The 21,953-nt window shown below is 41.6% G+C and overlaps 4 protein-coding genes across 16 annotated transcripts in view; 2 read left to right on the top strand and 2 right to left on the bottom strand.

The window, feature by feature from the left end:
- Window positions 1–41: 41 nt before the first annotated feature.
- Window positions 42–5,736, bottom strand: LOC135489099 (adipose-secreted signaling protein-like). Its single transcript, XM_064774268.1, has 4 exons — window positions 5,500–5,736; window positions 4,854–5,069; window positions 4,075–4,203; window positions 42–1,054 (listed from the first exon to the last, which is right to left on the bottom strand). Exons 1-4 carry the CDS (start codon window positions 5,582–5,584, stop codon window positions 954–956), a joined length of 531 nt encoding a protein of 176 aa, XP_064630338.1. The 5' UTR covers window positions 5,585–5,736; the 3' UTR covers window positions 42–953.
- A 554-nt stretch (window positions 5,737–6,290) lies between these two features.
- Window positions 6,291–10,182, bottom strand: LOC135489538 (protein FAM50A-like). 5 transcript variants are annotated; one of them, XM_064774936.1, is made up of 3 exons: window positions 10,036–10,182; window positions 8,792–9,918; window positions 8,242–8,363 (listed from the first exon to the last, which is right to left on the bottom strand). In XM_064774936.1, the coding sequence occupies exon 2, from the start codon at window positions 9,870–9,872 to the stop codon at window positions 8,826–8,828; it is 1,047 nt and encodes a 348-aa protein (XP_064631006.1). In that variant the 5' UTR covers window positions 9,873–9,918; window positions 10,036–10,182; the 3' UTR covers window positions 8,242–8,363; window positions 8,792–8,825. The 5 variants fall into 5 exon arrangements, with proteins under 5 accessions (XP_064631003.1, XP_064631002.1, XP_064631001.1 ...); XM_064774935.1 differs by having other exon boundaries at window positions 9,998–10,182; XM_064774933.1 differs by lacking the exon at window positions 8,792–9,918 and having other exon boundaries at window positions 6,291–8,363.
- A 132-nt stretch (window positions 10,183–10,314) lies between these two features.
- Window positions 10,315–14,751, top strand: LOC135489101 (26S proteasome non-ATPase regulatory subunit 4-like). The gene is made up of 11 exons (XM_064774270.1): window positions 10,315–10,380; window positions 11,007–11,147; window positions 11,426–11,537; window positions 11,718–11,804; window positions 11,920–11,988; window positions 12,283–12,344; window positions 12,579–12,738; window positions 12,972–13,074; window positions 13,353–13,511; window positions 13,730–13,818; window positions 14,122–14,751. Exons 1-11 carry the CDS (start codon window positions 10,355–10,357, stop codon window positions 14,317–14,319), a joined length of 1,206 nt encoding a protein of 401 aa, XP_064630340.1. The 5' UTR covers window positions 10,315–10,354; the 3' UTR covers window positions 14,320–14,751.
- A 4,524-nt stretch (window positions 14,752–19,275) lies between these two features.
- LOC135489064 (protein hu-li tai shao-like) overlaps window positions 19,276–21,953 on the top strand; it is a 32,496-nt gene continuing 29,818 nt past the window's right edge. For 8 of the 9 annotated variants that reach the window (XM_064774169.1, XM_064774172.1, XM_064774176.1 and 5 more), the window contains exons 1-2: window positions 19,276–19,395; window positions 21,230–21,319. In XM_064774169.1, coding sequence (XP_064630239.1) covers window positions 21,256–21,319 — 64 coding nt within the window. In that variant the 5' untranslated portion in view covers window positions 19,276–19,395; window positions 21,230–21,255. Of the gene's footprint in view, window positions 19,396–19,513; window positions 19,634–21,229; window positions 21,320–21,953 lie in introns of those variants that run through there. The other variant, XM_064774170.1, reaches the window with a different exon arrangement.

Here is a 21,953-nt window from a genome sequence, read left to right on the forward strand (position 1 = left end):
TGTCGCCAGTCCTAGCCAGAAGTCAAACCAGTTTTAATTTGATGGAAGAAGCAAATTCTTTTATCACAGAGCTGGCACAATTTTATTGAAATTCTCATAATATTTTATAAAACAGTGAAGGAAATTGAGTACAGCGACAGATTATATCAATATATTCCCTAAAAGGGCGACTAGGCAGGAGCTAGGGGGTTTTCAGGTGACAGTTATGCACAGTTATATATGCCTTGTGAGTGCCTTGTCAAGTGTGAATGGTTCTGATGAACTGTCCGAGAGGAAAGACCCCTATTTGTGACTTTGTGTAACTTAATCTGATCTACCTGGCTACCGTCTATAGCCTCCCTTTAATTCAGCAATTTACCATAGACCCGCTTTAACAAAACATAGAAAACACCAGCATTTTAATGCGAAGCAAACAAAAACGGCCCAACAAAGTCATTAAGTTTATGAAGACAAATCAAGAAGGAAGTAAGCACAGCTATGGAGAGCTGAGGCGACATCATAGAGGGTTGGCCCAACGTTCTAAAATATATCAGCTAAAACAATCATTTTCCCTACATCCATGCAGTCTTAAAGAAACTCGTCAAGATCTAATCTGATCTGAACAGCGCCATCAGTTATATTAATATATGGCCCCCTTTATTCACATGCATGACAACACAAATCCAAATGAACTAATCCATGGTCAGAATGTCCTTCAGGCAAATTACGCCCAATTCGACCACTGAATGTAAATCTACCTTCGTGGTCCTAATCAACTACAAATGCATATTCAAGTCCATATCAAATTTCTTCCGCTCACCCAACACTGGTTTCGCCCATCTTGTTCAACTCTAAGTAATCATCATCAGGCGTTTATAACGGCATCATTAACAATTCACCAATTTCATTATTAACAGTTCAGTAACTATCATAGGTTCATCAGCACAAAGAAGGTTTCCCAGCACGCTGACCATTCAATCGAATCCTTGCCAATCACTGTTCTCCGATTCCTCTTCAGCGTTAATACCAGTACAGTGAATACCTGATTTTAATGACGGCGTTCCTTTACCCTTGCCTGGAAGATATAAGACAAGATGACAGTTAATGACAGTGTTCCTTTACCCTTTCCTGGAAGACAAACACAAAATGACAGTTAATGACAGTATTCCTTTACCCTTGCCTGAAAGTAATGACAGTTGATAATGACAGCATTTCTTTACCCTTGCCTGAAGACAAGACAGAAAAGGACAGTTAATGTCAAGGTATCCTCACAAACAGTGATTCTTTTTTATGTCTTTGCCAGGAAAAAAGAATGTCATGCAATGACTAAAATAAAGAATGTAAAGAAATATCATGGATCGTGTTGATGCTGGGTAAAGTTTTCGGCCTTTAAAGTTTTTTTCGCCATTTAAGAGGCAAACATAAATACTCAATGTTTACAGTATCATGGCTTATTTTGGCAGCTCCCCAAAATAAATAACACCTCAACACCTCATGAGCACTGGGAATAAACCGGGAACTATAATGTAACAAATGTCACATAAAGCAGAAACAAATGAAACTAAATGCAGGGTAAACACAAATCTACATCCTAATGTGATCAAACATTCAATGCTTTTAACATGACATCACCTGACTTATCTACTGTCTAAACACAATGGGTTGCCTTCATAATGGTATGGCAAATCCCATTACGTTTGCAGTCATAATCATTAGCATTTTTGCAATAATCATTATTTCAAAATATTCAGTTTCATTAGTGGATGGAAATGGATGCAGATATTTAAAAAAGCTAATCACATTTGTCCCATTAAATGTATAACCAACAATGCATTAGAACACACCACATGCACATGTACTTCCCTCCTAAAGAAACCCTGATATGATTCTCAGGTAAAGGCCTACACTGTTGCATTCATTTTATTGTCTTGTGCCGCAAAACATGAACGTAATATTCTCACCATCTCGGCCAATTGCTTGTCTGATACGCACCTTGGCTTTGGGCCACGTCAACTCCAGAGACCAGTAATCATGGCGATTAAGAGACCTGAGCAATGGACAGATTACTTATCGCAAGCCAAATATCATGTTATAGACTGCTCGTGGCGGAAGCAATAAATTCAGCCCAAAGTCGCAGAAAAGAAAGAAAGCCAGCAACTTCTGGGGAATGTGTCTCTACCTTAACAGTTCAAGGGACTTCCTTTCTGAGAGATTTATGATTCAGGTGAAGGACACTGCCCTGCTGTATAGATGGTTTTGACTGGGTCTGAACAAGATTTGAATTGGGTTTGCTGGAATTGGTGACATCTAGCGTTTTCAAAAGCAAACTTAAGTTTGCCGGGCTCTGGTATGGTTTGTCAATGCTATTGCTTTACCTTTAAGTCTTACGAGAAATTATTGCCCTTCATCTACTTTTCACCTAAGGTACCGGTAAGTCCTAATAGTAGTCATTAGCCCAAGCTCCTTCCCGCTTTACACGCAAATCAAACGAACTGGACAAGTTTGACAAATGCTATGTCACGAGGGATGCAAAGAAGCAGATAATCACAGCTTTGTCGATCAGACCAATAATTGGGGGTGACTAGCGAGGACCGAGGACGGTGATGTGATGTTTCAGACAACCTGCAGTTGGAATATTTTACATACAACTAAGTAGGGATGGGAGACACGATTATCGCATCATATTATCACCCTAGAGAAACAATTCCCCTGAGTTAACAACTGAACCTTCAGTGCCTGCATATTCTTGATCTTGAGACCAATGATGGCTCAAGGGGCTGAGGTCTTAAGGGACAATCCCTTCAGAAATCACCCTGGTAGTTTTTCATACCATCAAAATCCAAGGGAAGCACTCAGCCCCTGCACATCGCGGACACAAAAAAGTTGAATACAGTACACTAGGCCAATAAATGTAACCAAAGAAAGAGAAGCACATAGTTTTATCTCATCACATAGTTTTACCTGATTTCTCTCATATATGTCGACAGCTAACACAACCAGTAATCACATCAATAATGATCTTTCAACTCTCCTCGGGCAGTTTAACACGGTACAGATCAGATCGGGAAGAAGCTGGGTATCTATCTACACATCGTGGCTAAAGTCAACAGTTTCAAAGAACATGCAGAGTGCGCTGACATTTGTCTCTTCGTTCCAGAATTCCATTTAAAAGGCTTCTACCAGATTTAAGATTCTGATAGTGCTATGAAGGCAAATCAGAAACCAGGCACTGAGTCATCATTCTACAAGATTAACGGAACACTTTGGGAAACATCAACCAAAAGCTATAGCCTTCTTTCAGCAGCTAAACATGCAGAATTCTATTCAACATCAAAACCTCGTAATAAATGGGTTTTCATTCTTCTTTAAAGGATTTGCTGTTGCATGGTTAAAGCTTTGATCCCTCGGTCATCAATAACCCAGCATGAGCTCAATGGGTAAAAACTGTCGAGGTCTGAACAGCCATGTTATCGAATTGAATATCCATAAATATTTTATGTGGCGATAGAATGCTCGTCGTGGATGAGACAAATAGACAAATAGTCTAATACCAGATAACTGATGTTTACCATTTAGAGTGGTGCGCAGGTAATGATTTATACTCATGATTATAAGGATGTCCTTCTTTACCATTTTTATGACTACCCGTCTGCATAAATTTGAATACCCGTATAGTTCTTCCACATGAAATAGAAGCCACCATGTCTGTTGGTTGAAATGAAATTGTTCAATGAAATTTTCATAAAGTTAATGTTGAAAGCAATGATCGGCTTCTGAGCACTTTTCCATGGGATTTGCTCAAAGTCCTTTAAAATGTCAATACCGATAACCTGTGATGTCTTGGGAGTAATGTCATCCATACTAATCAATCACTTTCTTTGAACCTGCATCATCGGTACCAGGATGAAATACAACTTCATTGTACAAATGACAATGTAAGGAGTTGCCACGGGAATATATGGTGGGCGATCAGGTCAATGGAATTTGCTTCATTGAGTGAGCCAGCACGATTTCGGAAGTTAGGGAAATGATTCTGATAGTTCAAATAATTGCCTGCTGAAAGCATCAGAAACAAGTAACCACAAAGTCACTTACCTAATACTCTCGCATGAACTACTATAATTAATGACTTTTCTGGATCAACTTCACTCGTGATAAGAATCTGTTCCCTCATTAATTTTTCTTTGTGCGCAAGAAGGTCAAGTACTAAATCATGGCCCTCCCCTGGAAAGAGAAGACGTCAAATGTGTTACTTTAATCTGTCCAGAAAATACGAGAATTACAAGTGAAAATACGTAAGTCTATCACAATGGAGAATACAATACAACAATATGTATAATCTTCAACCACAACCCCAATTCAGTCACTGCCTTCAGGACCAACAATGGGTTATGCAACACATTTTACCTTAGTGAACATTGATAGCTGTGATACTGGTAAGGGCATGACAGGAATTAAAATGAACTTATCGTTGCTAGGATATCATCGATTAACTCTAAAATCATGGAATGAAAAATTCCCGCTGATTATTGAGTCGCTTTGAACGTGATGAATTGGCATGATTAGAATCATAAAAACAAAGCTCGGAGACATCAAGTACCCACTAAAGGGAGGATGGAGTTGATGAATAACATGTACTTTTCTTAGTTTTAAGCCGAAGACATGGAAATTAATCAATCAAACAGAATTCAACAATGCTGTCGGAGTGGTATAGAGGCTATCAGGAGATTCCACACTTCAAAGAGTACTAAAATACAACCTGATCAAGGTTAAGATAGGAACTATAGCTAGCAAAACTTAAAACAAATATGGGGGGGGGGCAGGCCTCCTTATATTGTAGAATAATAGTTTATAAATAATAAATGATGACTTACCATCTTCTGAAGGCATCACTTTCTTGATTTTGAGATGAAGATTTCCAAGCGGTTCGTAGTTCACATCCTCGCCCAGATCATCTTTAATTGTGAATGTTACATCATAGAAATGGTTGATTTGTAGGAATCCCAGGTGGACTGATACCTTGTCAGCAGAATCTCTTCGCACGACAATCTCGGACTCATGTTCTGGAAGCTGCTCCGCACTAAAATGGACTGGAAAGAATAAGACTGAATTAGTTCTCACTCTCACTAATGTTCATGTCTAAACCAAGACACGCAGGGCCAGTCACTGACTGTCATTGTCAGTGACTGTCACTGTCGGTAATGCCTGAAGAAAAATGGCAGATGGCTGAGAAACTAATATGATATTGGACACTATACAATAAACGGACAAACATCCAACAGCTATGCTAACATATGGGTCGACCTAGGTCTTCATTTTGAGAGTAGGAGTACAGTAAAGTGTCTTGCCCAAGGTTGTTCACATCATGCAATGACTCAACTGATGGTTGTTGACCATGGATGATGGATGATGGAGACAGAGGTGTAGGTCCTTGCTTGAAACAAATCCAGGAGATCAAATCCACCTTGATCCTAGTTGATCTGGCTCTTAAAAGGACAAAACACTGTATACAATACACACCATGCTCATCAGTGGAACCACTGGAAGAAGATTTGCTCATCCTCATTGCTGGATGTGCCCCATGATTTTTCACTGTTTCCTCCATAATTCCACGCTGGCAGGCACTAATAATGAAATCCCTGGAAGCCTTATGGATCAATGAATCTGAATAGCAAACAAGATTGTAAAATAGATCTTAAAAAATGTTAGAAAAAGGCGACATAAAGCTTCAAAATCTGAACTGACTGGCTAATCTGGTGGGTTTTTCTAAAATAGGGAACGGTCTCCGTCTGGAACGAAGAGACAAACGTCAGCGCACTCTGACGTCAGGACTAGGTTTGTCTCCAAGGCCGAGGAGTATACCCGAGAGATATTGCTAGTCGTTGGTCATTGTCTGTTGAGCTTGGGGGGGGGGGGTTACATTAGCCGGCCTCACTCATTATTTTTTTTGGCAAGCCAGGGACATCTCTTCAGAGCAGAGCAGGAGACAAGGACAAACAGGGCTTGTCCTTCGTCACAATCAAGACAAGGCAAGGCAGAGCTAATCCCTTGTCACAATCAGGCAGAGATCCCCAAGTCAATGAGAGTGGTGATTCTACTCTTCATCCTTACAATAAATCCAAAGCTTTTGAGAAACTACACCTCTTTCCTTTGACATGGTGCTGGTGAACGAGGACTACCCACCTCAGTGCTGCCTTCCATGATTTTTTACTCTCTTCAGGGTCAAACAAATATAAAACTTCCCAAGTCAATTGCTGAGAGTTGGGATCGAACCCATGTGGTTGGATCACAAAATACCAGTGAATACCACGTCAAATTTACAGCATTTAATAAAACAAAATGATACACAATGTCACATTTTAAGTTTTTTTCAATGATTACCCTGACGGCCTATGACTGCAAAGCCTACAGGGCAGCCATTCAAGCCTGCCTTCACCAAACTATACAAACACAGCTACAAATTTTAGGCAGAGTTTACTAATTATTAAAATATAGATGTCACAACAAAATCAAGTGTTTCATACACTTCGTTGCCTTTGCCACAATGCGAAGTTGTATCTCCCCATTGTTAGTCTTTTATACAGAATGTTCACAACATGACGAGCCTTTTTCTATCACTCCCCAAGTCTCTGTTTCAGTTCAGATTCTATACCTTGTAGTTCAGAGTGATTGTGGTCAATTGACCACTTGTGTGGCAAGAACTTGGGTTGCATGGTCTTGACAAAATTCCTCCGCCATGTTTTCTCAAACTGAACAAGGCCACCATTTTCTAACATGTATTGCACAACTTTTAAACCATGCGGAGAGAATTTATCTGATGGTACTCTAACGTCCATATCTATTGCCTGCTGTAGGAGATCAACATCAAGAGAATCAACACCAAAATAGTTTTTTACAATGTTTTCAAGAAACTCTCGTCTCTCTGTGGGTATTTTATCACCCGAGTTCAGAAGGGCTTTGGCGCTCGAACGGACTCTTGTCAGATCAGGATCCTGATGGAAACGTACGTCTTCTTCCGATCCAATGGGAGCATCACAGAGAGCAGCCAAATGTTGCCTCAGGAAGCCATCGTAAACACCGCTACGCTGATGACAAGAAACACACAACAAGAGAATGTCATGAGAGCGGTGATTTTTCAAAAGCAACGGAAAATGCTTCCTGTATTCGTGTGGTATGACACATTTGCGGACATAGGACTCTGGGGCCCCACACACCACACAGATATTGTCTTTCTCCTGCAAGTAATAGTTCTCCTTGGATTCCGGTCGTCCTGCTGGTTCAAAACGTAGTTGCACAGTCAACGGTTCATCAGCAATCTTGTCCCCAATGCCCTTCTGAATATACCATTCAGCCTTCTTCTTATCACAAGTACACAACAGTTGTCCATCAGGGGCACGAAGTTGACAGTTATGATAAAGTGGTCTTTGCCGCAAAGAATAAGAACGAGTTGCATCTGTTTTGGAGTCTCTTTTCTGCGCCGCATTCAGATTAGACGGGCCTTTTTTGGGCGTAGAGCGAACCTTAGTATACGAAGAAGCAGTGTATCGGAGATCAACAATCCCTTGCGACATTGAGAAAGCCTTGTTTTGAAATTCATCCACTAAATCACCATCTCCCAACTGCCCTCTGGACATACGATGAAGAACAAACTCGGTGAATATGTCAACAGCACTGATTGCATCATTGGCTGCATATTTTATCTGGTCCGATGTGAGAACATTGCATTCCCAATCACTGCAGCGAACAAAGCGATTCTTATCCAAATTCTTATGACACACAGCCTCATACAAGCGCTTTAAGCCACAGGAAGACAAATGCTTGAATGTTTGCGACCTCAGGACGACATAGCACAAGTCGACATAACCTAGTACTTGTAACCCATAATGACTGAACAGTTTCGAAGCATCCTCTGCAATTCCTACGCCAAATTTTTTCACACTTTGATCAGCAAGGAGTTCTTTCAATGTTTCAGGGATGATACTGTCCTCAAACTTGCACAAACGCACCAAAACACAAGTTCCTTGTTGCGTTGCAACCTGAAGAAGAGCAACAGGTTGTGACTTCCCATCTTTTGTAACCCATTCACAGTCAAGTCCCAATGTCTTTATTCTAGACAAGTCATCCTGGAGTAGTTCATATGCTTTGTTCCATTCATCAACAGAACTGACAACTAGAATATTGCTTTTTGTCCGGCGTAAGGCGGCTAACCGTTCTTCAACCAGAGACGATCCAATTGTGAAGCGATCTTTGATAAAGTTTATGATACCACAGAAAGTCCACTTCTTTTGGATGTAGAGGTAAGTCCCAGCAATCCCTCCGACACTGCAGACCAGCACAGCAGCTAATTTTCTCCTGACACCTGAAGGAAGGAGTGTCTCCATTTCCTGAAATGAGAAATCAACATCATTCAAGAATTTTCTACATTTACATCAGAAGGGGACTAGCTTGAAGATACTGAAAATACTGTAGTCTATGTCGAGCTTATGTACTTTTGACATGATCAGAAAAAATCATGTAGCATGCAACGCTACATGATTTTTAGTTGTGCTAACATCATGACATGTAGCTGGCAGTTGTGACTCAGTGTAAATATGAGTCCCTCAATGTCTTCCAAATTACATGTACTTGATTGAATAGTCCATCATACAATTGAAGTTTACATATGTAGAGTGCATTTGGTCTGGTAACAGAGCACAGTGCTTTCATGAGGGATCTGCATCAGTGGCCTAAAACTAATTTGAGATCCATTCCCATGAATGTAATAAAAGTATATGAGCAGGTATTGTCAGTGGCATAAAGAAAATCCACTAACTTGTCAAGGAGCTTGGGAGTTGAGTTCCTTTTCACTACTTCACAGTAATCAGAGCAGCCTCCTTATCAGACACGGTATATTTCTCCCAGCTTTTCTCTGGATCATACGGCTCCCAACGACTTGCTGGGAAGATGTGCTTGTTCCGTTCATACCAAGTTCTCAGGCACACCTTCCCAGCATGTGATTCGTCCTTCTCCACTCGAGCATCGCTAACAATCCTGATGTCATCGTGAACATCAAAACTAAACAACGGTCCACTTTTTCCTCTGGCTTTTGTCACAATGAAATCATAGAATGTATAATGCTGGGGAATGATCAAATCTTCCTTCACATACATCAACTGGTCAACAGTGACAGTTTTCAATTCGTGGAACTCTTTTCGTAACATATCCAAGCATCTCTGCAAGAACTGCTGAATACTATTTCCTTTTTTCATGCGGACTTGTCTACGGTGACCAGAACCATCCCAGTAACTGAACGTGATTTCAATCTCCTCCATTTTAATAGTTTCTTGTTTTGCGGCCCATTCCTGTCTTAGTTCTTCCCTCATTTTACCCTCTATCTCCTCACGATCGATATCAGGTAGGAAACTTGTGTCAACATCAGGGTTTTTGCCAAGTCTTTTCTTAGACTTGAATGTGACGATAGGAGCCTCTTCTTCTTTCTCATCATCATCATCATCATCATCATCATCATCGTCGTCGTCTTCATTGTCATCTTCAATGTCAAATGAGAGAACACTTTTCTGTCTATCCTTTCGACGCTGTTTCTCCTCTTCCTGTTTTTGCAGCAGCAGCTTCTTCTCTTGTTCTTTTTTAGCAAGTTGCTTCTCTCTCTCCCGGACAAAGCTCTCTTGTTTTGCCTTCATTTCATCAAGAGTAACCAACCCTATCGTGTCAGATTTCAGTTGCTGCTCGATAGCATCATAATGCGCAGCAAACTTGTTGTCAATGCTTCCTAATTTCAAATCTTCCTCAAGCTTCTTTTTCTTGAACTCGAGTTCCTCATGTTCCTTTTGTCGTCTTTTCATGAGGATCTGAGCCCTCCCAGCTTCTTTTGCAGCACCCTTGTAAAACGCCATTCTTCCCAGGTGTCTGTCAACGCCGTCCTCCAATAATCACTGGTTTCTATAATTTAAAGGACAATCTGCAATGCACCAATAATCACTTGTTTCTAAAATTTAATGACAAACTGCAATGCATGCACCTTTGACTCGGAGCTTTATTCATTGACTTTTAGCTCACTTTACCCACTCCAGTTGCGAATTAACTACAGCCAACGTCTTGTCCAGATATTGATGACGTATCAGAATTGAAATATATGGAGGTTGGATTCAGCCAAAGTTAGAAATTGGAGGTTTTAATTTATTGTATTATCTTCTCAACCCCAAACATTTCATGCCAATGCCAATGCCAGGTTTTGAACTAACCCTTTACAGTATTACAAGTCGAGTGAACTACCAAATATTTTGTTCCCGGTGATTTCATTGGTCAATTTATTGCGAGTTGCGTTCAATCAGCCAATGACCGAGCTTGGCACAAACACAGGGAAAAATCTGTCAAGATGGTGCTCGAAAGTACTATGATCTGGTGAGAATCTCCAAATAAACTATAATTTCTCCGGTTTCTCTGTCTATAATTCAGAATAATGGCTACTACTCAATTAATAGATTGTTCCTGCCTTAATAAATGATAATTTTATGGAGGTTGATGTGCCCTTTATGATTTGTGGAGGACATAAAAAGAGGCCGGTTTGATGACTTGCAGATTTCGTTTGCAATAGTTGGTTTCAGTTTTCACCGATAGGTGGCCAAATGCAAGAAGTTTCTATGTTGCCAACTTCTGATGCCCTCCATGCTTCTTTCTGCCCCTTCTTGTTTGTTCTTCTTACCTATGGATGGTCCTGCATTATGAATTAATTGTGTTGTGATATTTAATTAGTGAATTTTATATGAAAAAAAGAAGACCGGTCACCCCGAGTGTCAATGCCAACGGCACCGCATCGCCGTTGGCCAAAGATGCACTGTCACAGGGTGGCTGGAGCGATGCTGATAGTTTTTGAATGTAAAAATCCTCGTCCCGAACTTCGAAAAGATCAGTCCAGTACTGTAGTTTTCACACAAGGAAGCCATGAAGTCATGAAGTAGACATTTACTTCAGAAGAGGCCAGTCATCTTCAATCGCATGAATTCTATATTTTTCACTTTCACTTTCAGTGTGGACAACAGTGATTTTATGAGAAATGGTGACTTCCTACCCACACGTCTTCAAGCTCAACAGGATGCTGTCAATCTGGTGTGCCATTCCAAGACCAGGTCCAACCCCGAGAACAATGTTGGGCTACTTACTTTGGCAAAGTATGTTCAAAGCACAGCCACAGTTATTTGACAGGAAATGGTCTTAAAATCGGATGTTTTTAGAGCATGGTTCGGCCTACCAATTCTTTCACTCCAATCTCGGCCAGTTTGAATTAGATTCCAGTGTAAAATAGTGCAGAAAACAAGATACTTAAAGAAAGCTAAAGCCTTCTTGAACTTCAGGCTTCTGGTGTTCCAAATTATGTTATCTACAGTAAAGATGTTACGACTTCATTTCGACAGTTTGTCTGAATTTGATGAATAACCTTCTCTTCTAGGACTGAGGTCTTGGCAACATTGACAACTGATGTCGGCAGAATACTGTCCAAGCTCCACCAAGTGCAGCCTAAGGGCATCACCAGCTTTATATCAGGAGTACGCATAGCTCATGTAAGTTTGTGGCGCCCATTCTGATAAGTAGAAGTATTGTGGATAGGGTTAGATCATTCTTTGACCATGGTCTGTCCCATCACAGGATCTGTGCAGAATGATATATACACCAAAATCTCAAGCCACATAAAGCTCTGAGACAAGTTCTGTTCATTTGTTCATAATCTTTTCTGTTTTCAGTTGGCTCTAAAGCATCGACAGGGGAAGAATCATAAATTGCGTATCATCATATTCGTTGGTAGTCCCATAGAAGAGGATGAGAAGGAGGTAAGATGTTATTTCAGAATCGCTCATTTGGACAATATTTGGTGTTTGAATTTGAAATTGCATTTATTGGATTGGATTTCCTCTTGTTTCAACACAGACTTTTCATCTTTTTCAGCTTGTGAAACTTGCCAAAAGGCTCAAAAAGGAAAAAGTCAATGTGGATGTTGTCAACTTTGGAGAAGAGGTGAGTGGTGTTACCGTCATATGGACAATTTCTCTGAGAATGGGGATGTGACGAGTTCTTCTCATGTAGACTGGCAAATGTGATAGGGATGACCTGGATACATGTTTAGAAAGCTGCCCAGGTCAGTCGGAAGTGGAAAAATCTTGTTGGCACCCAATGCTCCACTTGGAGTTATGGGTGTAAGTCAAGTGAGTCAAGTCAGGAGTTGTAAGAGGCTATTCAAGGAGGCTTGAATGTAATCTCCAATACAACTTGGCACTATGTATTATAATAGCCTTATCTTATCATTTTCAGAACCTCAACACTGACAAACTTACAGCATTTGTGAACACTATCAATGGCAAGGATGGAACCAGGTGAGGTCACACACGCACATTACATAAGTGTGCGTTAAAAGTGCCCCATTTGAAGTTATACACGCTAATGCAGACAAAGAAGATCAAGCTATTCGGTGATATTTCTCCATGTTGAAGATAAATCTTTAAGATCCTACTTCATTGTAGGTTTGTAATTGGCCAAACCACACAAACAAGTGATTTACATTCTGTTGTGTACTATAATACTTACGAATGTTCCTTCCAACTTCTCAGTTCACATCTGGTGACTGTCCCCCCTGGTCCTCTCCTATCTGACGCTCTGGTCACCTCGCCAATCATTGTTGGAGAAGATGGCAGTGGAGCCATGCCAGCCATGGCATCATCTGACTTCGAATTCGGAGTTGATCCCAATGTCGATCCTGAATTAGCACTGGTAAGTAAGTTAGCCAATATCGTCATTGAGCTCCAATGCAACAATTGCTTTGATACCAACTGAGATGCATTGAATTCACGTCAAGGAGTGGAGAAAACTTGACAGGGCAAGGGTATCTGCCCTTTGTTGTAAGAGTTGAACTTGACCTCTGTCTGACCAAGGAGTCCTGCATTGTTACGAATATCTCTTTTCTTGAGAATACTGTGATTAACTTTTTCAAACCTCATCTCTAGGCCTTGCGTGTATCGATGGAGGAACAAAGAGCTCGCCAGGAAGAGGAGGCAAGGAAAGTCGCCACTGGTTCTGCGGCAGAGACACCACAGCCTACTGGTGAAGGTGAGTAAAGAGCATTTTCTGATTGTGTCATCTATGGGCAGGAAGAGTACTCTCCCAGTATTTATCCGGTTCTTTTTGTAGACCATAAATTGAGAGAGTACATTGTACTTGGTAACTGAAAAGTGAAAGGGCTGAACTTCAAAATTTCATAGAATTTGACCTCAGTAATCAGGACAGCTCTCAATTGTTAAGGATCATATTTGTCACTGCCATGGATTTCCTTGATAGGGATGTTCTGGTTACCAAATCTGTAAGTACATGATACTTTTTCTCAACAGCCAGCAATGAGGAAGCCCTTCTGGAGGAGGCTATCAAGATGTCGATGAGGACAGAGTCTACAGAGCCCACCTCTGCTGATCAAGACGTTTCCTCCATGACCGAGGAGGAACAGATTGAGTTTGCTCTCAGGATGTCAATGCAGATGTCCATGGCATCAGGTACGTGATTATTTGACCACATTTTCATGAGACTTTTCCCATTTTAACTGAATACAGCTTTCAAGGAATTACCCCAATTTTAGTGCCCTGTGCTGTGCCAGTTCTAATGTCTAAATACAAGTTCAAATTGAAGTACAACTGGCTCAGTACAACTAAGCATAAAACATTCTGTAATTCTGAGAAAAGTGTATGATTTTGAAGAATTTTCTTTCTTGCAGAGGATCCTTCAGCAAGCAACACACCTGCTCCGATGGAAACGGATGATGAACCATCACTGAAGTCGAAACAATCCACTCAAACATCAAAGGTAGATGTTTGGACCTGTCGGAATCCATTCATGATCAATATATGTGTAGAGCATGACACAACTGGACGTTTATGTCCCTTTAATAGACCACTGCAACAAGAACTGCTTTACATGTTTGTGTCTAAATAGAGATATGATACGCTTTGATGATGGCCCAGAGTCCATTTCTGCATTTACTTTATATCATCATAGTTCTACTTGTAAATATCATATTCATTCCTTCGTTTAAGACGTGTCGTGGAATGAAATTATTCTCAATTGTCTCTTTTTTTTTTTGTAATATATATTTTTGTCTCTTTGCAGGATGATGAAGACGATTATTCTGAGGTTATGAACGACCCAGCATTTTTACAAAGTGTTTTAGGCAGTTTACCCGGTGTTGATCCGCAGAGTGAAGCCATTCAAAAAGCTATGGGATATTTAACACAAAAAGAGGAGGAGGATACTAAAAATGAGAAGGATAAAGATAAGGACAAAGACAAAGATAAAAATAAGAAGTAAAAAAACCTTTGAGGAAAGTGACTATAAGTTGCTACCATAGAAGTATCTGTTCCGAATTAGATAAGAACTTGTCAAAAAGCAAAGGATGTGAACTTGTAGTGAACCGATGTTTTGACTCTACAAGATTGTTTGGCAGTTTAAAAGTGACTTTATTGCCAGAGACGTGAATTATCACTTCATAGTTGAACTGCGTTGATTCATTCTTTGAGACCATGTTCGCCATACTGTAAACCCCCGTTTTTTGAGGCTATAGTTCGTAGTGAGAGCATCACAATTTTCCACCAATAGTTTCTGCAATCACAAAATTGTGTGGTAACTTTTATAAGCGAATCAAAAAAATATGGGGTTTACAGAACATCGATTCAGTCTGTAATGTATCTGGTCATGAGTTTGGTACTGTATCTACAACGTAATCTAATTATCATAACTAAACTTGGCCTTGTTTATTATATCATGAATGGTTGTAGAGGTATACCAACCAGGAAGTTGTTTCTGCCCCATACTGTCCTCATTGGATCATAAGACTGTCTGCTCCATGAAATTACAGTAATGCTGGGCAGCAACATGAAGTGCCTTCGAGACCGATGACGATGTGGGCGGTAGTGTCGCCAACTTTCATCATTCAATGCCATTTCCTAAACCTTTTGGTAGATGGCAGCACCACGCTGTATCCCAGCAAGTCGTTGATGGGTTGTGCCCACTGAGTGTTCACAGGTCACATCATAAAGATAAATTGTCACCATCATAAAGACAAGTTGTTTCATGCAAGAGGTGTTGTCACAAGCAAGGACGAAACTCTTCATGATAGCTGAAAGACACTTCCCCATAACATGTTGATGTCACAACACGTCGGGAGGACGTTGCCTTGTGAGGCACAATGCATTTATTCACAGAAGGCATTGTTGGACACAAGACATGTATCAGAAACCTAAGCTAACCTAAGCATTTCACAATTTCCTGGAAGACATTCACAGCTTTGTCTCTCCCACAGCAGTTTCTGTCTTACACTGACCTAACATGTCACTGTGCTCTAGATGACATGCACACCAGGGCCTATTGCCTTAGGCCGAGCTATCATCTCACCACGCTGGTAAAGACAGGTACAACGTACTTGACCGTCTCTTCTATACCGCATAGTGAAGGGGCATGGCACATCCAGCAAAGACTTGGTACACTCTCTCCGGCAACATGACAAGCTATGAAGGGGAGGCATCCAGAAGAGATATGGTACACTACTGTCTCATTGGCCGAAAGTCGTTTCTGCAGGTAACAATATAGAGCGACGGTAAAAAACACAGGCCCATTGCGGTGGAAAAAGAAATGTCCTCGTTTTTCACTTTCGCTCCGGTGTCTTTGAACAGGGTGACAAGTTCATGTACTACAGGATTGGGACGTTTAATGTGCGTACTATGTAGTATGGTTGGCCAACGGCAGGGGAGCCAGGAGCGGGCTCATGATCAGGACACAATTAAATCTGCGATAGGGTCCGTGTACATTCTGTATACATACATTTTCGTGATTTAAAAAAAAAGTTAATGCTGGGAGTTTCATCAAACTTTGCAGAAGTGTAGTCCTATATCTTGTCAATGTCATAAGTGAATTTGAAAAAGAACACATGGCTTGAAGATGATTATGACGAACACTTGAAAAATCCTCCATCAAATTGCCCCTTCTCCGGCTGAAATGGTCTGGTTGTGACATTGTCCCTGGCTGAGTCCTCAAATTGTCTGGTTGTGACAATGTCCCTGGCTAGTCATCAGCTTGCAGTAGAGCCCTGGCACACCATGAAGAAACATGCATGGTGCACGACGTTGGGAGAGCACCCAAGTTCTCCCTCTAAATCACAGTGAGCTATATCAGTACGATAAACGAAGTATGCAGACTTGACTCCAAGAAAATCGACTCTATTTTTAGTGCAAATCCGCCATTGCTGATATCAATGGTTCCACAAACTTTATCTTTATGTAAGTTTTCTAATAGCGTCAAGAGTGTGCCGAACTCTCCCAGCCGCGGTGGGATTCGAATTTGTGACTTCCTCATCTCTCTCATCATGTTGTCAACACGGTGGAGCAGCCAGGACTGATTCGGCCTGGCTGTGACTTCCTCATCTCTCTCACCATGTTGACAACTTGGCAGAGCAGCCAAGACTGATTTGGCCTGGCTGTGACTGTCTCATCTCTCTCACCATAATTACTGTCAACACGGTGGAGCAGCCAGAACTGATTCGGCCTGGCTGTGACTGTCTCATCTCTCTCGCCATATTAACAACTAGACAGTGCGGCGAAGATTGATGTGGCCTGGCTGTGACTGTCTCATCACTCGCATCATGTTGTCAGTACGGTGGAGCAGCCAGGATTGATTCGGCCTGGCTGTGACTTCCTCACCTCTCTCATCATGTTGTCAGCACGGTGGAGCAGCCAGGATTGATTTGGCCTGGCTGTGACTGTCTCATCTCTCTCACCATAATTATTGTCAACACGGTGGAGCAGCCAGAACTGATTCGGCCAGGCTGTGACTGTCTCATCTCTCTCGCCATATTAACAACTAGACAGTACGGCGAAGATTGATGTGGCCTGGCTGTGACTGTCTCATCACTCGCATCATGTTGTCTGTACGGTGGAGCAGCCAGGATTGATTCGGCCTGGCTGTGACTTCCTCACCTCTCTCATCATGTTGTCAGCACGGTGGAGCAGCCAGGATTGATTCGGCCTGGCTGTGACTTCCTCACCTCTCTCATCATGTTGTCAGCACGGTGGAGCAGCCAGGATTGATTCGGCCTGGCTGTGACTTCGTCATCTCTCTCATCATGTTGTCAACACGGTGGAGCAGCCAGGACTGATTCGGCCTGGCTGTGACTGCCTCATCTCTCTCACCATGTTGACAACTTGGCAGAGCAGCCAAGACTGATTTGGCCTGGCTGTGACTGTCTCATCTCTTTCACCATAATTATTGTCAACACGGTGGAGCAGCCAGAACTGATTCGGCCTGGTTGTGACTTCCTCATCTCTCTCATCATGTTGTCAACACGGTGGAGCAGCCAGGACTGATTCGGCCTGGCTGTGACTTCCTCATCTCTCTCACCATGTTGACAACTTGGCAGAGCAGCCAAGACTTATTTTGCCTGGCTGTGACTGTCTCATCTCTCTCATCATGTTGTCAGCACGATGGAGGAGCCAGGACTGTCAAACAGTCGTGTGAGCTCACTAGAGCTTGCACTTACATAATAGTGTAAAACTAAAATTTATATAATATATATATATATGTATATAAAACCGTCATCGGATGCGCATCCGATATGCCACGAGATCCTTCACCGTCAATTCCCTTACCGTCTTCGGATCCGATATGCCACGAGATCCTTCACCTTCAATTCCCTTACCGTCTTCGGATGCGCATCCGATATGCCACGAGATCCTTTACCGTCAATTTCTTTACCGTCATCAGATGCGCATCTGATATGCCACGAGATCCTTCACCGTCAATTCCCTTACCGTCTTCGGATGCGCATCCGATATGCCACGAGATCCTTTACCGTCAATTTCTTTACCGTCATCGGATGCGCATCCGATATGCCACGAGTTTTTTTGTTACTTCACCGTCAATTCCTATACCGTCATGGATGCCACCAGATTTGTTGTTCGTTGTAAAGGTTTCGGCGATACGACCAATGCATGCGAGCACCGTCGGCGGAACCCCAAACCGCCCTCTCGATCTATCCGTAAGGACAAGCCACTCTCGTGACCGTCACAGTTACGGACTCCGGACCTCGAGACTTCAGAGACCGAGCTTTTCTTTACCGTTACAATTACTGTATACTCGGCGCCTCACTTATATGTGTTGTTTTTTTCACATACATTGTTCCCGTGGTTTACGGAAAAGTAGGCCTAAAATGTTATAGTGTCTAAAAACAATATTCAGTTAATGGAATTACACTTTTTTCCATTACTGCTTGCTTGATATTGCCCTAACAACTTTTTCATGAATCAATTTTGAGCATTATGTTTACAACGTAGTTATTATAGCACGAAATATGAGTCTAAAATGCCAAAAACTTGCAGCTATTATGTTAATCACTGAAATCTTAGTATTCCACTTGCGGACAAAATGCCACCTTAGAAAGCAGACGAACACGGTAAAACTTATCCTCAAAGACATGGTTTATTATCAATGACACTACCGCAGCTCTGAGCTGGGACAAAAATGTGTACCGAGGAAAAATGATTATGATACATGGACCATTCCCTAACTCAAATATCCTACGGATTCATATACCGTGGCCCTATGTATATCTGCTAGGGATGACTGTGCTCTTTATAGAAATGACTTTTGCCAAAGGCCCGGACCCTTTTCCTTGGATTGAGCTATAACTTCTCTCTGACATGTATAAGCTGGACGTTATTCCAGTACATGTACATGCATTATAATCTGACTTGGTCTAAGCTAGCATTTCACAATTTTCTGGAAGACATTCACAGCCTTGTTTCTCCAACAGCAGTCGTCTGAACTGCCCTAACATCTCACTGTCCCTAGATGACATGCACAGCAGGGCCTACTGTCTAGGCTGAGCTATCAGCTTGCTTTTCTTGAGTCGCCCCAATCACAATTCAGGATATAATTCAAGAATGAGTATGTCGTCTCTACAACATAAGCTATTCAAACATGCCCTCTGATGATGACAATAAAGGAGACACTCACAGTTAGTGTGGTGTAAGAGTCACAACCAAGATTAGCCTTCGTCCTTGTGTTCATTCGCAATCAGGACACAATGCAAAAATGAGACATCTCTCCTCTCATCAGAAGCAATTGTCATTGTCACAACCGCATAAAGTTATCTATCATGGAGACACTGTTCTAGAGTCGCATTCACTTGTCCGAAAATGAATGATGAGCAATTATGTAACAGCCCCATCACTTCCAAGTGCGGCACCCATTTTGGTGGGAGGAATCCGTCGAATGGAACAGCTGTCTACACATCTGCCTCATTTGCATATTTTTGCGGGGCCTTGTTCGAGGAACTGGGTCAAAATATAGGCGGGTTTCGGCGGATCTTGCGGAATACATCACAAAATCGTCCAGGTAGGCTTGTGTGCAATATAGTAATGTATCACTGTGTGAAATTTGGAGGTTACATGCCCTCGGAAAAGTGGATTTTGCGAGGATATTTTGAAGGGAGCAACCGGTATTTTCTGAGCGGCTCGATCGCGTGTGTGAAGAGAAGGAGTTGGCTGGCGGAGATTTTTCCTGCCGATACTGTGGTGGAATTTTGCTCTGCATCAAATTTCCGTACTTAAGGATATATCAGCAAGTTAACCAAGTAATAGATGAGTAGTAAAAGAGTATATATATCGCGTAAACAAGTGTATTTACATCTAAATGTTCCAGCTTTTTAGCCCTGAAAATGTGTGATGTGTTCCGGAGGTCAGAACCGGCAGCCATTTTGAATCTGATTATTTTGGTCTGGTGTACATTGATGCAGTTCAGTTTCCTACCTCATATCTTCTCCCAACACGGTTGAATAAGGTTATCTGACACATTGAAATATAGAGTTACCTTTGCAACACCAATGGATTCATACAAAACAAGCATATGTGCAGTAAAATGATGTGTTGCACTATTTTAGTGGTTCTTCACAGGACCTGCCCTGCCCACTTTTCCCATGCCGCTGCTGTATCCATGCACTGCACCTGCATGTGGATGTATATGACGTGCACTATATAGATATGCACTGTGTATGATATGCACTATAGATTCATGCACTTGATTGGGAATAACGTTTACATAGTACTGGCCGTCGTCACGATGCATTGCAGCTCTGACGGTTTTACATTGCTGTGATGTGACGTGACGCAACGTCTTCGTAAACGTATCCCCAATCAAGTGCACAGATACTATAGCCATAGGCCAACTAAGTACTATCAGTGGAGTGGCTTCAGTTCACTTGATTTGCCTCCATTCGTCTTCTTTGAAAAGGCCTATTAATTGATGTTTGTTGCCATTTTGGAAGTGTATGTACGACATTGGCTTGGTTATGCCATCAGTTGTTGTTATCCAACAAAGGTTTTCTGCATGTATGTAAAGAGCACATTGAGCTGTTGTTGCAATCCAGGATGTTGATGAGAGCAAATGGCTGAAACCATGGTGATCATTAGTGAGTCATCTGTTGCCCATAGGCATGGCTTGTTGAATCACAAAAGGGTTTCTCACTCTCAGTCATTGCTCAGTCATTGTTCATGAAAAGCCTAAATTATTGGCCAACAAAAACATGTACTGTAGGCTACACAGCTTTATAAAATGTGTGCCGTCATGTCATCCTTCATCACCAAGTCCAAGGACCAGACCTTGCATGCTTACCACAGTTTCTGGATAGTGATGACAAGGGAGCATACTGAGGCATTGTTGCAGTCTAATTCATTCTGAATGCATTCCCTGTTGTCTGAGTGCTCCACAGTATGTTGTATTCTCAGTTGACAACCTACATGCAGGATGTACATGTATTGATTATCAGTATTGTCTGGTGACTCATCTTTTATCAATCATTGAATCAAGCAAGTCGGACCCCAGACAGACAAAATATATGACATGTGTTTTTTTCCATAAAGTGTGTTTGATCAGGGATATGAAGTTGGTGTTCATTTGTTGCTTTTATTATGAATATGATGTGGTTCACTTGATGAATTTTCTCTGCCTTCTGCCTCTGGTAGATTATTTTGGAAATGTTTTTGTGGTGTGATGAGGTCTTGAAAAACAACTGTGAGAATTGAAGTTTGGCTCGCCTCCAGATTTTGCCTAGGTCTGATGTAGGCATAATAATGTCCATCAGTCATGTCAGTCACTCAGTGCATGTGATTTGGATAAAATTAAGTGTTCTCAAAAAGATCTTTACAGATTTTGTATTTTTTGTGTATTGCAGGTTAGAGGGAGCAAATACCATCAAGAATGACGGAAGAAGCGCAAGTGAATGGCCCTTCAGGAGATGGGGGCAAATTTATTGATACCATAGGTAAGAATAAGATTCTTTACTCTTCATGATGGTGATGGTTAAAGATTGAGAATTTAAAAAATCAATGTAACCAGGGACAGCCGGCAGCAAAAAGTACCACAAATGGACTGGTGAATCTGGATACAAATGTCTTGTGTGTCTTTTGTGGGATCATTTCTGCTGCCTTCGAGCTCATTACATTATAAGCTGGAATTCAAACTTCAATTGATCGTGTCTGTCTAAGTCTTCTCTTCTGATGATCTGCTCGAAGTACGGAGATAAGATACAAACTGGTTCTGTCTTGTTTGCCTCCTCAGGATTCCACTCCACATCCCAAATCAATAATGCTGGTGCCACACTGCTCCAGCACAAGCTTTGAGCATGCTTCTGTTGAAGATTTCTATTTCATGTGTTACATTTGCCAATTCGACTGTCACCAATTGGCTACTTTGCCTTGGGGGTGTTCTCCTGACATGAGACAGTAATGTCATAGGAATGATTGCGGATTCCAAATCCGCAAAGGCAAGGTTGAGACAGCTGGATAGGGAAGTTTATCAACCTCTTGCTTTACTTGATCTCTGCAAAATTTCCTGGGAATAAAGTCTACTGAGGAATGTTTGGACAATGAATTGTCCCCCAGAAGATAAATTTGACC

Source organism: Lineus longissimus, chromosome 6 (genome assembly GCF_910592395.1).
Source record: "Lineus longissimus chromosome 6, tnLinLong1.2, whole genome shotgun sequence".
NCBI classification, from domain to species: domain Eukaryota; kingdom Metazoa; phylum Nemertea; class Pilidiophora; order Heteronemertea; family Lineidae; genus Lineus; species Lineus longissimus.

Excerpts from the sequence above, each read along its gene's own strand:
- LOC135489099 (XM_064774268.1), bottom strand. The coding sequence starts at position 5,584 with ATGGAGGAAACAGTGAAAAATCATGGGGCACATCCAGCAATGAGGATG. Across the intron at positions 5,070-5,499 it reads TGGTTCCACTGATGAGCATG|TCCATTTTAGTGCGGAGCAG; the intron begins GTGTGTATTGTA and ends TATTCTTTCCAG. Across the intron at positions 1,055-4,074 it reads AGTTCATGCGAGAGTATTAG|GCAAGGGTAAAGGAACGCCG; the intron begins GTAAGTGACTTT and ends TATATCTTCCAG.
- LOC135489101 (XM_064774270.1), top strand. The coding sequence starts at position 10,355 with ATGGTGCTCGAAAGTACTATGATCTG. Across the intron at positions 13,512-13,729 it reads GCAGATGTCCATGGCATCAG|AGGATCCTTCAGCAAGCAAC; the intron begins GTACGTGATTAT and ends TCTTTCTTGCAG. Across the intron at positions 13,819-14,121 it reads AATCCACTCAAACATCAAAG|GATGATGAAGACGATTATTC; the intron begins GTAGATGTTTGG and ends GTCTCTTTGCAG.
- LOC135489538 (XM_064774933.1), bottom strand. The coding sequence starts at position 8,360 with ATGGAGACACTCCTTCCTTCAGGTGTCAGGAGAAAATTAGCTGCTGTG.